The sequence below is a fragment of the Amphiprion ocellaris genome, chromosome 17, assembly GCF_022539595.1.
Source record: "Amphiprion ocellaris isolate individual 3 ecotype Okinawa chromosome 17, ASM2253959v1, whole genome shotgun sequence".
NCBI lineage: Eukaryota > Metazoa > Chordata > Actinopteri > Pomacentridae > Amphiprion > Amphiprion ocellaris.
In genome coordinates this window covers 30,637,919-30,653,085 of record NC_072782.1, presented here as the reverse complement: position 1 = coordinate 30,653,085, position 15,167 = coordinate 30,637,919, and the positions used below count along the sequence as shown (strand labels likewise).

The 15,167-nt window shown below is 43.2% G+C and overlaps 1 protein-coding gene across 1 annotated transcript in view; it reads left to right on the top strand.

Annotated features, from left to right (window-relative positions):
* The first annotated feature begins 21 nt into the window (after positions 1-21).
* LOC111581311 (cilia- and flagella-associated protein 44) overlaps positions 22-15,167 on the top strand; it is a 33,565-nt gene continuing 18,419 nt past the window's right edge. Inside the window, exons 1-13 of the mRNA XM_055019416.1 lie at positions 22-511; positions 675-769; positions 1,716-1,872; positions 2,007-2,169; positions 3,541-3,643; positions 3,719-3,935; positions 4,652-4,766; positions 5,689-5,853; positions 13,038-13,193; positions 13,285-13,332; positions 14,270-14,369; positions 14,455-14,549; positions 14,631-14,837. Coding sequence (XP_054875391.1) covers positions 712-769; positions 1,716-1,872; positions 2,007-2,169; positions 3,541-3,643; positions 3,719-3,935; positions 4,652-4,766; positions 5,689-5,853; positions 13,038-13,193; positions 13,285-13,332; positions 14,270-14,369; positions 14,455-14,549; positions 14,631-14,837 — 1,584 coding nt within the window. The 5' untranslated portion in view covers positions 22-511; positions 675-711. The remainder of the gene's footprint in view (positions 512-674; positions 770-1,715; positions 1,873-2,006; positions 2,170-3,540; positions 3,644-3,718; positions 3,936-4,651; positions 4,767-5,688; positions 5,854-13,037; positions 13,194-13,284; positions 13,333-14,269; positions 14,370-14,454; positions 14,550-14,630; positions 14,838-15,167) is intronic.

Genomic DNA, 15,167 nt, shown 5'->3' with positions numbered 1-15,167 from the left:
AAAACAGCTGTGATACCTTTATATCGCAACACAGCGGCGTAACGTCAATTTTTACCGTTTATAGATCATTAAATTTAAATATAGTAATCGGTTTAGGAGTTTAGCAGCATAGCGGCGACAAAGTATTTCGGTTTCTGTTTATTTCTCTCCGTTTCTGTCACTTTTTTTCGCGATTCTAAAGCGGTCATGTTTGTTTACAACTGACATTTAAAGGGACAGAGCAGTAAAACACCGAATTAGCACTTCTTAATTATTAATATACTTCAATTATAAAGTTGATTTCGACCAATTTCCTTTATCTCGTTACTATTTTATTAGAATTCGCAGGTGTAGTTAATTTTAGTGAGCGTCTGATGTCGGCTGAAGCAGCTCGGGTAGAGAACTACATTACCCATGAGGCTCTGCGGCGACGTGGCTTCCTTGTTGCCTGGCAACACACTGAAACAGACTTGAGGCGAAATTACAGCCAAATCTAGACGGTAACAAACGTTAAAATCAGTCGATATTATCGGTAAAATACTTTATCTTAAATATTTTATGTTATATTGATGCAAAAGAATTGGAAATAGAGCTGATAACTTTGTATTTCGTTTTGTTTTTACGTTCAAAGTTTAGCATCAGTTTGGTCAAGATGGAAATCATTTCAATAATATGATCTTCTGTTTATTTTACAGATTTAAAGTCAGAGCAGCGGATGATCCAGCAGCAGAAATGTCTGACGAAAACACAGTTTCTGTTACTGAAGAGGCTTCAGAGGAAAACACTGAAGGTAAATTCTCATTAAAAACTATTTACATAGTAAGAATGCAAACAACTACAAACTGATGAATGAAATAGAAGTGTACTACCTCATGCCTATAAATGTACATTTAAAAGACACATTACAAATATTTTATATACTGTAATAGTTAATGGTAAAGTTGAAGTGGCAGTAGAAATAAAAATAGCTCCCGGGTGAAGCTAAAATGGCAGTTAAAATGCTGAAATAAGCTTCAGAAGCTTTATTTTAAATGTGTGCTCTGAATACATTGACTGAAGCAACATTTCAGGACTAAACTGTCTTCATCAGAGTCTAAATGCATACAAACGTGAGGCAAACAGACATATTGAAGCTATATAAGTTGTACAACTGGCAAACCAAAGGTGGAAATTGTTATAGTCTCCAAACAGCATGTCAGAAATGAGGATTTTGACACTACATTTTGATTAATAGTTCAGCCCAAACAGAAATTTAAGCTGAAGAAAAAACACATTATGGCAGTTCAGGTTGTAGCTGACACATTGTCAGTTAATGAGTAAAGATATATAAACTTTTGACATGTTAGTTGAAGTCTGAACAATAAAAACATGTCTAGTTTGAGCTGAAAAATGAAGATGAAGACAGTTGACATGTCAGCAGTAAAACTAGTTGAGCTTTTGAGTTAAACTGGAACTGCTGAAGACAGAAAACAGCTGAAATACCAGCAGAGGTGTGAAGAGAGTTGAAGAAGAAAAATCAAGAATAATAACTTTTGCCTCGAAAGTGATGTAAAATTATGGAGAAAAGCAATTTTACTGAAAGACAGTCTCTACTTGACAGCAGTGGTTCAATACTTACGTTACCTGCTGTGTTTTGTGATCTTTGTCGTGACACAAATTTGCTTTTTCAAGTGGATAATTCACAACTTGAATAATGAGTGACTACAACCTCCTTTCACGTGTTTCCTCCTCTTCAGGATGTGATTCTGGAGACCCAGAGATGCAGCAGGAGGCTGGAGGAGAATCTGAAAAACAGCAGCTTCCTGCAAACTTTTACTACAAATACGAGGAACTTCACTCCAAACCGTCCATCACACCCGAGTCTGAAATCCCAGAACACCTCCTGCACCTCTCGTATCCTTAATGAAAAACATTTCACTTCTCACTTTCTCTCATGATGATCAGAAATAAATAAACATCCATCACAGGGACGATCCTCAGTTATAATCATACAAATGATACGAATCCTTAATCCGTCCTGTATTCAGTCACTCCTTCGGTTACGACAGCAGCCGCAGGTCAAACCTGAAGCTGCTGGATGACAGAACTCTGATGTTTGTAGCAGGAAACCTTCTGGTTCTTCTGGACGTTTTCACAGAGGAGCAGAAATATCTGAGATCCTTCAGCGGAGGAGGAATCGGCTGCATCGGGGTGAGAAAACTGACAAACTGTGAGATGTGTAGGTGAAGAAACACACACCTGGAACCTTAAAGCTGTAATATTTAGGTAGATTTATACTGAGGAAGTACTGGAGTGTCGTGATGCTGCCACCACCATGCTTCACATCATGATGCTGCCACCACCATGCTTCACATCATGATGCTGCCACCACCATGCTTCACATTATGATGCTGCCACCACCATGCTTCATGCCATGATGCTGCCACCACCATGCTTCACATCATGATGATGCCACCACCATGCTTCATGCCATGATGCTGCCACCACCATGCTTCACATCATGATGCTGCCACCACCATGCTTCACATCATGATGCTGCCACCACCATGCTTCACATCATGATGATGCCACCACCATGCTTCACATCATGATGATGCCACCACCATGCTTCATGCCATGATGCTGCCACCACCATGCTTCACATCATGATGCTGCCACCACCATGCTTCACATCATGATGCTGCCACCATCATGCTTCACATTATGATGCTGCCACCACCATGCTTCACATCATGATGCTGCCACCACCATGCTTCACATTATGATGCTGCCACCACCATGATTCACATCATGATGCTGCCACCACCATGCTTCATGCCATGATGCTGCCACCACCATGATTCACATCATGATGCTGCCACCACCATGCTTCACATCATGATGATGCCACCACCATGCTTCATGCCATGATGCTGCCACCACCATGCTTCACATCATGATGCTGCCACCACCATGCTTCATGCCATGATGGTGCCACCACCATGCTTCATTTCATGATACTGCCACCACCATGCTTCACATCATGATGCTGCCACCACCATGCTTCATGCCATGATGCTGCCACCACCATGCTTCACTTTATGATGCTGCCACCACCATGCTTCATGCCATGATGCTGCCACCACCATGCGTCACTTTATGATGCTGCCACCACCATGCTTCACTTTATGATGCTGCCACCACCATGCTTCACACCATGATGGTGCCACCACCATGCTTCATTTCATGATACTGCCACCACCATGCTTCACATTATGATGCTGCCACCACCATGCTTCACATCATGATGCTGCCACCACCATGCGTCACTTTATGATGCTGCCACCACCATGCGTCACTTTATGATGCTGCCAACACCATGCTTCACTTTATGATGCTGCCACCACCATGCTTCACACCATGATGGTGCCACCACCATGCTTCATTTCATGATACTGCCACCACCGTACTTTGCATCATAAAAATGTTTTAGTTTTAACTTCTTAACAAGCCCTTTGAAGGACAATCTGTGTTAAAAAGCACAAAAACATCTTTATATTTTTGTGTTTCTGTGTTTTAAAGGTACACCCAAGCAGGAAGTACTTTGTCGTCGCAGAGAAAGGAAACCAGCCCAACATCATTGTGTATGAATATCCTTCATTAAGACCGTACCGAATCCTCAGAGGTGAACTCACTGACCTTCTCCACAGTTTTTACTTTACATTATTAGGTGCTAGTGTTTTAACCTTCCCGTCTGTAGGAGGTACAGAGCTCGAGTACAGCTTCGTGGACTTTAACCATGACGGCAGCCTGCTGGCCAGTGTTGGAGGTTCACCTGACTACATGCTGACACTGTGGGAGTGGAAACAGGAGGAGGTGATGCTGAGCTGCAAGGCTGTTTCTCAGGACGTCTACAGAGTCGGCTTCTCCTCGTATAACCCAGGACTGCTCACATCCTCAGGATCCGCACACATCAAGTAAACAACGTACTGAGTGCTGAACCTGAAAATGTTGCAACCGCCTTATATGATAAAATATTTTATGTCTTTAGCACTTAACACCTTTCAGAGCTGGATTTACAAGGTGCTTTACAAAAAAAGCACATTAAATATTAGAAAAGAGTATACTTGAGATTTTAGAAGCTTTTTAAACTGGGACACTGAACTGTTTTAACAGTACATTAGCTACAATAGTAAAAGCATGATCCCCCTTGATCATGATGCCGCCACCACCATTCCTCACCATGGAGGCAGGGTGTTTTTGATGACACATTTAGAGTCTAGTGTGATGACCAAAAAGCTCAATTTTAGTCTCATCCACCCAAGAACCTTCTTCCAGTTGACTTCATAGTCTCACACATGCATTTGACCAACTGAAATCAATCATAATTCATTGTTGAAAAGCAATTAAAGGAGAATATTTCAAGGGGGATGAAGTTTTTGTGAGGCACTTTATATTGGGTTCATGTGCTGGACTATTTGTAGGCCAACTCACTTACTTCCTGGAGTCCTATTAGTACCAAAATGGTGCTGGGTAATTAGAAGTGCCTCCAGGAAATCACTGCTCAAGACCAAGAAATAGTCCAGCACAAAGCTCCAACATGAAAACATGAAACAGTCTGAGAAATAATGATGATAATAAAGATATATTTTTTTCAGAGCATATAAAAAACTTCTCTCGTTCTGTTTGTCAGGTTCTGGAAAATTACTACCACATTCACAGGTCTTAAACTGCAAGGGGTTATGGGACATTTTGGCAAAACTGTGGCAACAGATATTGAGGGCTTCATGGAACTTCCTGATGGAAAGGTCTGTACTCTGCTGTTCTGACAGTTTGGATTTATACACAAGACAGGAAAACCTGGAAATACATCTAACAACACAAACAGACAAAACACAGCAGCACTTAGCTACATGATAACATTAGCATGCTAACATGATCACATGAGAATGCTAACATGCTAATAGTTATCAGGAACAGTGTTGATTATCTTAGTGTAGTGTGTTGGTATAGTTTGATAATTAGCACTAGTTTTTGGGAATGCTATTAGCTTTGTTGGTATTTAGATTTCAAAATGTTCATAAAAATATTGACCTGTTGATGGCAATTAATGAAAAGTCACCAAAGTTATCATGATTCATCTTGTGTTGATATTAAACATGTATAGAAAATGTCATGTCGTAGTGAACCATCCAGTGTTTTATACATTATTTTAATGTTGACAGATGAATTAACCTGGAGTCCAGTCGCCACCACTATGGCTAAAACATATATTAGTTTGGTAATTTTCCAAATTTAGGATGTTTCTATTTTCATTTTAGCTTGATTTGTTGCCATTATTGATTTGTGTTATCTCACAAAACCTAAAATATGTTGCAATGAATAATAAATGGCAAATTGCTGCATCAGTGACAACAAGATGACATAAATCTACACGTTAAGGTTTGGGAACAGTGTAACCCCAAATGAAAGTTATTTTTGTTCCAACCACACAATAGACCTGCAGGAGCTTTTGATGAAGTCATATGGTCTTCCTCAGTTGTTAAGATTATCTAGATCTTTCCATTTTTCAGCATGTATTGCTTAGATTTGCATCTTTTCAAGCAACCATCTGGATGTTTTTGTTGTTGTTCAGGATCAAGTTTGACCTTCCAAATATCTGTTTTATTTAAACATCCTCTGTAAGAAAAGAACTGCTAGTTGCTTGTCTAAGTCCTTCCTTCCTGCCAGGTGGTGTCAGGCACCGACTGGGGAAACCTGCTGCTATGGGATGGAAACACCATCAAGGTGGAGATCTGCTGTAAAGATGGACGGAGCTGCCACACCGGGTCGGTTCAGCCGTTCGCTCTGGAGGACGGACAGCTGATGACGTTCGGTTCTGATGGAGTGATCCGGGTAAAAGTCACTGTAAAATAACACACCTAAAAATTCATCACTTTCAGAAGAAGTCCTCAAGGTTTTCTCATGAATTTTTCAAAACATACAATAAACATCTATCCATCTCCTGTGACTAAATATCTTCAGAAAGCAGCAGTTTTTATCCCTAAAAAATTATCACGTTCTATAGAGGTGTATTTATACAGAGTTCTGTGGCCAAAGATATTAGGATTTATGATTTTATCTGCAGTATAATGCATAATATGAGATGTTGACTGTTCCTATAAATATAGGAATGGACACATAAGATTTTCATTGAATAATTTCATCATTTGCTTTACGTAACAGAAGTAAACCAATGGTCCTAAAGGGATAATGATTTAGAGTTTCATATTTCACAAAGGAAAAGTAATTTCCTAAAATAGCTGAACAGAGTTCTATAGTTTTTCTATAAATATTACAAAAAGTAAATCAATCTTTTCAATATGGGTGTATTTTTTTGTTGTTTTTTGACCTCACTGTAGTAATGTTAGTTCTTTTCTGTAATTCCTTTGATAATTTGATCAACTTGTCCACACCTTCCTGGAGTTCATTTGACCACAGCAATAAGCAAAAAGAGGATTTTCCTGAGGGTTCTTACTGTCATGCTTTTAACTTTAGCAGATCCAGTTGCTATGGGATCATTTACTCTCAAATCAACACATTTTTAGAACAATTTCTGCATGACTATCCCAAAATTTCATAGTATAAAATATGGATATCTATAAAGATATCTGTGAAATTTTAGCTTGATATGTCAAATACTTTCCTACAGCAATTAATTAAAAAAATTGCAGCAGGACTTTTCACACATTAAAATTTGAGGCTGTTTGAACTACAAAATCTCAGGAACTATTAAAGATAAATCTGTTTATATAGATCTGTAATACTGGACAAGTAGATCAAACAATGTCTGATTACAGTTGAGCAGAAATATGTGCAAAAAACAAAAAACAAGCCATCATGAAAAGTATTAAATTCCAATGTGCAAACAAACATGCAGAAAATGAATCAATGTGCAACTATAAATAAACAAATAAATAAAGATATATTCATTGAAAATTTCACAGGTACCATTTTAAATAATCATAGTTAACCCTCGTGTTTGTCCTGTGGGTCAAAATTGACCCATTTTAAAGTTTGAAAATGTGGAGAAAAAAAAATATTTTCACAGTGAAACTTCTGATCTCCACATTTTCAACATTTTTGGGAATTTTTTTAGCATTTTTTAGCAAAATCATGGGACTCTCTGATCACAGTCTGTGTACTAGTGTACAAGGACGTGTTTTGTCGGGCTCCCGCTCCCACATTATTATTAGTCGCAGCGAGACAAACTCCTTGTCCTGCCGTGACAGACTTTTGACAGATTTTTATTTTTGTACAAAGCTACACCTTCTGATGAAAAGACTTTGAGCGTAAACCACCTTGTAAAGAACTTTCAGACTTCGCCGGTCAGAGGCTAACCGCAGCTAACTGCTAACGGACAGTGCTATCAGCAGCGGCTAACTAGCTGCGGTGGCTCAACACGTCGGTGTGTTTCAGTGTTACAGTGTTTGGATGCAAACAGCAGCAGATAAGGGCTTTATAGCACCACAGTAACAATCCTAGTTCACTGTTTAGTTTTCGGAAGCCAGGGACATGGCGGACACAGCCAGGGACTCTTCACCGGACACCACTTCCTTGTCTGCCCCCCCCCACACCTCTGAACTAGATGCAGCCAACACAACCATCACCCGCCTGAAGGCTGACATCCGTCGTCTAACTGAGGAGCTAAAAATCAAATCAGATATACTCACCTCTTACATGAACGTCGCCTGCAAGCAGTCCCGCTACCTCGCTTCAGTCCAGTCCTCCCTCCATGACACCCTCCCGTGGGTCCCCGTCAGCCCCCGGCCCTCGTCCTGTTCAACCCCGAACCGACATCCATCCTGGTCCGAGGTCGTCATTCGTGGCAAAAGCAGCCGCAACGACCACACCGTCTCCCCGGCCCGACCAAATCTCATCAGCTTTGCGGCTCTGTCCCTACCGGCCAAGCCCCGGCCCGCCAACCCGGCGGCGACGCTGATCGGCGGCGACGCCTCCTCTTCCTCCAACCTGCCAGCTGCCGGAGCCTCTGCGGCTCCCATCCGAACAGACGACGGACCGCCAAAGGCTCTGGACCCCCCGACGTCCAACGCTGCGGATCGGCCGGCCTCCTCATCGGGGGCGGCTACTTCCCGGTCGCCGCTGGACGCCGGCGCAAAGACCACCTCCGCGCAAACGTGCGGTGGCCCCCGGGCTCAGCCTGGCTCCACCGGCAGGGTCTCCCCTCCGCGGGCGACCGGCAGCACTCGGTCCTCCTCCGGAGAGCAACAAATCCAGCGGTCCCAAACCCGGATATCCTCCGCAACCTCCCGACGACGTCTGCTGCGGGACGCGGTTCGCCGCCACTCCGCCGGGTCCGTCGGCAAAGACTTGGACCATCATGGCAGCTGTCTACAACCCGAGTTTGTAGACTCCTCATCGCCGCGTTTCCATCGCTCCACCATCACCTCCACCCTTACCGACACCGAGCCACAGGGACAGCTGGCACCCGCGGCGGCTCCTCTGCACACCAGCCCCGACGCAACCTCAGCCGGAAGCCCTCCACGCCACCTCTCCCGTAAGTTCACAACCTCCCGTCCACCACTTGCCCCACTCTTCGCCCCCTCTACGCTCATCATTGGCGACAGTATCATGAGAGGCATCAGGTTCTTTAACGCTATCACACTGTCATTCCCCGGTGCTACAGCTGCTGACATCGCTGTTAAAATTCCTTCCGTTCTCCGCTCACTCCCCTCCTCTGTACACCGCGTTATCCTTCACGTCGGCTGCAACGACACAGCGCGCCCCCAGTCTGAGCAGACAAAACGTGATTTTCAAAATCTGACGGACTTACTGAAAGACTGCGGAAAGTCTATTTTTATTAGCGGGCCCCTACCAACGGTAAACAACAACTCTGAGCGCTTCAGCAGACTGCTCAGCCTGAACACCTGGATTAGCTCGTTCTGCCGTGCCAGCAGAATTAACTTTATTGACAATTTTAACTGTTTCTGGAACAGGCCAGAATATTTTAACAGTGATGGCATCCATCCAAACAGGTCCGGCAGATCACTTTTAATCTCAAATATCCAATACACCGTCCACACTTCAGACTGACTAGTGCCAGTGTTTACATCCATCTCTTCTTCACGCTCCACTGAACCGCCTCCCAGCTACAGCGCCCCCCTCTGTCCCCACCTGGAACTCCCCCCATCTTCCCCTCCAGCACACCCACTGCCTCCCCCCTCTGGCTCCCCTTGCCCGTCACCCCCGCAGTACCAGAATTCAACAAGCTGCCAAATCCCCACCATCATCAGCTTCAGACAACCTCGGCAGCCCTCCCTCAGAAACTGCCATTTTGCTAACCTTCGCCCACTTCCACGGACCTCACAGCCTTGTCCCCAGAAGCCCTCCCCTAATCACACATCCACACTTCACCTGAACTTTGCCCTCTTCAACACCCGCTCCGTCACCAGCAAAGGCCCCATTCTACAATTATTCATCCTGGACAATAAACTGGACTTCCTCTGTCTAACCGAAACATGGCACAAACCACTGGACTTCTACCCACTCAACCAAGCCACCCCCTCCGGATACACGTACCTCAACTCACCCCGCCCAGAAGGTCGAGGAGGCGGCATCGCAGTCATCCACAAACAGGTCTTCACAACCATCCCACTTTCCATCCCTGCCTCCCCCTCCTTTGAACACCTTGTTTTTAAATCACCCGGTCCCACCCCAATGGTCACTGCTATCATTTACCGCCCACCTAAACCAAACCCCTCATTTCTCCCTGACTTTTCCCACTTTGCCACCCAGCTATTAGCTACATCTCCGTCAGTCCTCATCCTTGGTGACTTCAACTTTCACATGGACAACCTTCACAGTAAATCTGCCTCTGACTTCCTAGATCTCCTACAATCACTCAACCTCACCCAGCTTGTCAATTTCCCCACCCACAACCATGGACACATCCTCGATCTGGTTTGCTCCTCTGGTCTTACAGTCCTAAATATCTCCAGCTGTCATCTCTCCATCTCTGACCACCTAGCAATAACTATGGACATCAGCCTCCCCACCCCCCTGCCCAAGGAAAAACGGACAATCTTTTTTAGAAACACCAGATCACTCTCCCCCTCTGTATTCTCCGCCTCACTGACCACTGCATTGTCCGTCTCCCCTCCCCCGTCAATCAATAACCCCACTGACCTCATCAACCACTACAATCATACTCTCTCTTCCTGTCTTGATCAGCTTGCTCCCCTCAAATCCAAATTAGTTACTTTCTCCCACTCTGCTCCATGGTACACCCCTGAACTCCACCTCATGAAAGCCCATAAACGACAGCTAGAACGTCTTGTCAAGAAAACAAACCTGACAGTTCACCGCCAAGCCTACTCCGACTTCCTCCAACAATACAAAGACGCCCTGAAATCTGCACGGTCCACTTTCTACTCTGACCTGATCAATACCAGCTCCAACAACCCCAAATCCCTCTTCTCAACTGTCAATAAACTCCTTGCCCCCCCGGACACAGTCTCAAACTCGTTCACCACTGACAAATGCAACCTATTCCTCTCTTTTTTTCATAACAAAATCATCTCCATCCACAGCAGCCTTGTCACCTCTCCCACTTCACTTGATCCCCCCTCTCCTCCACCAAACCCTCTGAACTTTCCCCCCCTGGCCCACTTCTCGCCCGTTTCCCCCCTGGACCTGCCCAAATTCATCACTGGAACTAAAAACTCCACATCCTGCCTGGACCCCATCCCCACTGCCCTCCTCAAAAACTGCCTCCCTGTTATCGCCCCCCTCATCTCTAACATCATCAACACTTCCCTCAGTACTGGCTGTGTCCCCTCACCCCTCAAGCTCGCCTCTGTCTCCCCCATCCTCAAAAAACCTGGTTTGGATCCAACCTCCCCTCACAACTTCCGGCCCATCTCCAATCTCCCCTTCATATCCAAAACATTAGAACGTGTCGTCGCTGCCCAGTTGAAAACTCACCTCACCTCCAACAACCTGTATGAAACCTTTCAATCCGGATTCCGCTCTCATCACAGCACTGAAACTGCTCTCCTCAAGGTCACCAATGATCTCCTCCTCTCCTCAGACTCTGGACAAGTCACCATCCTCATTCTTCTCGACCTCTCTGCAGCATTTGACACAATCAATCACTCCATCCTCCTGTCCCGCCTTCAATCCTCCATTAACATCACCGGCACCGCCCTCACCTGGTTCACATCATATCTCACTAATCGACAACAATTCATCAAGGTCAACAACTGCACATCACCCACCGCCCCCCTGTCCCATGGTGTCCCTCAAGGATCAGTACTTGGCCCCCTCCTCTTTATCCTGTACCTCCTCCCCCTCGGCAACATCATCCGCCGCCACAACCTACACTTCCATTGCTACGCCGACGATATCCAACTCTACATCTCCACCAACACCACCGCCACCACCACCCTCCCCTCTCTCTCCAGCTGCCTGGCCGACATTAAATCCTGGATGAGGAAAAATTTTCTCCTGCTAAACTGTGACAAGACTGATCTCATCCTTATCGGACCTAAATCACTCACTCCATTTCCCCACCCCCCCATTACCATTGATAACACCACCCTATCTCCTTCTGCTCACATCCGCAACCTCGGTGTGATATTTGACAGCAACCTCACTTTTGAACCCCACATTAATCAGATCACCAAAACTGCCTATTTCCATCTCCGCAACGTCGCCCGTCTCCGCCCCTTCCTCTCCTTCTCAGCCGCTGAAACCCTCATTCATGCCTTCGTCACTTCCCGCCTTGACTACTGCAATAGCGTTCTCTTCGGCTCCACCTCCAAAGTTCTCAATAAACTTCAACTCATTCAAAACTCTGCTGCCCGACTCCTCACCCGAACCTGTTCTCACGACCATATCACACCCGTCCTGCGGAACCTCCATTGGCTCCCCATTTCACACCGCATCCAGTACAAACTGCTTCTCCTCACCTTCAAGTCCATCCATAATCTAGCCCCCTCTTACCTTACCGATTTGCTCCTCCCCTACACCCCCCCCAGGAATCTCCGTTCCTCCCACACAAACCTCCTTTCCATCCCGCACAGGACCAGCCGGCGACATTGGGGGGACAGAGCCTTCGCCATTGCCGCCCCCACACTCTGGAACTCACTCCCCCATGCCCTCCGTGACTGCACCAACCTCACCACATTTAAATCCCTTTTAAAGACTCACCTTTTTAGATCTGCTTTCCTTAAGTGATTCTGGATTTTATCTTGAACTTGTTTACTATCTACTGATTTTAATTATCTGTTTTGTTCTATCTTATTGTATTTTATGTACAGCGTCTTTGAGCTTTTGGAAAAGCGCTTTATAAATAAAATTTATTATTATTATTTATTATTTTTTGCTGGATTTTGGTTGATTTTTTATTTGTGAATGTTCTTAAAGAAAACATAAGAAGTTTTACTGATATATATGTAATATATATCAGATATTTTTAGGAATTTTTTTTTGGAAGATTTTTCTCATTTTTTGAAAATATTTACAAGAATATTCTTGCCAAATTTGGGGCTTTTTTTTTTTTTTTTTAAAATAAAACTTTTATGGAAGCAATTATTGGAATTTTCTGAAGTTTTTGCAAATTTTTAGGAATTTGAGGAATTTTTTTCCTGAATATTTTGTATTTTTTCAAACAAGGAAACAATATTTTTTGGTGCCTGGAAATGAACAACAGGAGGGTTAATGATAAAAAAAAGCTACACACAAATCAAAAATTGTCGTGCAGCAGACCTGTTTTAGGGTTGCACTGTTTTATTGCTAATGTTTTATCTCTTTTACTGTTTTATCCAATGTCTAATGTATATTAATATTTTGTAAATCACTTTGTAACTCCAGTTTTAAAAAGCTGCTACAGAAAGATTTGTTATTTTCTGAGATGGCAACTGCTTCCTGCTGAACTACTCCACCTCTTCATTGCTGCTTGAAGCTACATTTGTATATTGTTTTATTTAACTACTTCAGTATTTCCCAGTGTAATTATCTTTCTCGGGTCTTAAAGCTATATTTTTAAATCCAGTGTCACTTTGTAACCCTCCCTGCAGGGCTGGGACTTTGAGGAGATCAACTCAGCTGACAGTAACAGCGTCAGCAGCAGGATGGAGGTGGAACCGACCAATGAGATGGTGGTCGGTCACAACGTCTGTCTGTCCTCCATGATCAGAAGCTCCACGACCGACTCCTTCGTCTGGTTCGCTCAGGTCACAGCTCAAAAACTCACTACATTAGAATGTTTTTAATACATGATGCAGCATCACCTCCATCCTGAAGTCTCTGCTGTGTGCTTTGTAGGATTCCAGTGGAGCCATCTGGAAACTGGACCTTTCATTCACCAACACGGTGACTTTCTACACTGTTATTTTGGTTTTTATAGAGACGTTATGTAGATGTTACATTTAAGATTCACGGCCCACATGTCCAATATATTTAACTGGACAAACTGTTGATTAATTAGGACAAAAAACTGTTCAATAAAGTTATCGTTTCATTTTTTTATATATATATATATATATATATATATATATATATATATATATATATATATATATATATATATATATATAGTATAAATTGAGATATTACAGCAGAAAAATTTAATATTGCACATGAAATTGAAATATTGCACATTAGGTTTAAATATTGTGCCAGAAAAAGGAAATATTGTATATTAAATTGCGATATTACAACAAAAAAATTAAATATTGCACTACAAAAGTGTAATACTGCATATTAAAATACTGCAGCAGAAAAATGAACTACTGCACATTAAATTGAGATGATGCACAAGAAACTGAAATATTGTACCAGAAAAATGAAATATTTAACATGAAACTGAGATATTACACTAGAAAAATGTAATATTGTACTAAAAAAAGTGTAATACTGCATCTTAAATTGAAATATTTCACCACAAAAATGAAATATTGCACTAGAAAAGTGTAATACTGCATATTAATTTAAAATGCTGCAGCAGAAAATGAAATGTTGCACATTAAATTGAGATGCTACACAAGAAATGGACATATTGTGCCAGAAAAATGAAGTACTGCACATTAAATTGACATATTGCATCAGAAAAATGAAATATTCCATAATGTATGGCCATGTATTGCACAGGAAAATGAAATGTTAATACTGGAGCTGCTGTTGCACAAAATATTGAGGAAAACATTCTAATATGGATGGAATATTGTCTATTCTACATACAATAGAAAAGGACATTGTTGTAATAAACATTTTGCTGGTCCAGTGAATCTTCCTATAATCCTTTCTGCAGAGTCCTGATCCTGAGTGTCTGTTTTCCTTCCACTCCGGGTCGATCCAAGGCCTGGATGTGTCCAAGAAATCCCACCTGATGGCTACAACCACTCTGGACCGTGAGTTCATTTACACCTGCATGCATACATTGTACAAATACACACTATAACCATCACCATGCATGTTTCTGTCCACGTTCTCCAGGTTCAGTCAGAGTTTTTGACTTTGTGTCCAAAAGAGAAGTGACCAGCAGTCGCTTCAATCAGGGAGGAACTGCTCTCCGCTGGGCTCCACCGCTGGTAAACCTGAAAAATGAATCATTCTCTCACAGAAATCAGAGGACGGACTTTAACTTCTGCAGCTGTGGCGTTTGTCTTCAGGTGAACCAGACTGGAGGTTTACTGGCTGCAGGTTTTGAGGACGGAGTGGTTCGATTGCTGGAGCTCTGCGCTGCTCAGAGGCTTCATATCAGCGATCGAAACCCTGAAGGAGACTCCAAGCTGCGCCTCAAACAGGCCTTCAAACCCCACAATGCTCCTGTAACCGCCATCGCCTACGAGCGAAACGGAGAAATCCTGGCCACCGGGGTAAGAGTGTTTATCCCTGTAGGAGTCAGGACAAACACACACTAACCCACAGGAAGAAACTATCTGTTACTTCAGCATTGCACCAGAATCCAGAAATCATAGCTTTGAAATAGTTTTAGCAGCAGTTGTTGTCAGTCTGGACTTTGGAAGTTTCTTAGATTGTTGTACTTCCAGAGAGCCTTCCAGTTTAAGGATTGTTAGTAATCAGGTCATTCCAGAACTGGAGGACATTTTACGTCCCACACATCAAATTTCAAATAATCCACATACAAAATACTAGAACATGCAGTTGTTGTGTAAATGTTCTTGTCCTTTGCTGTTAATGCTTCC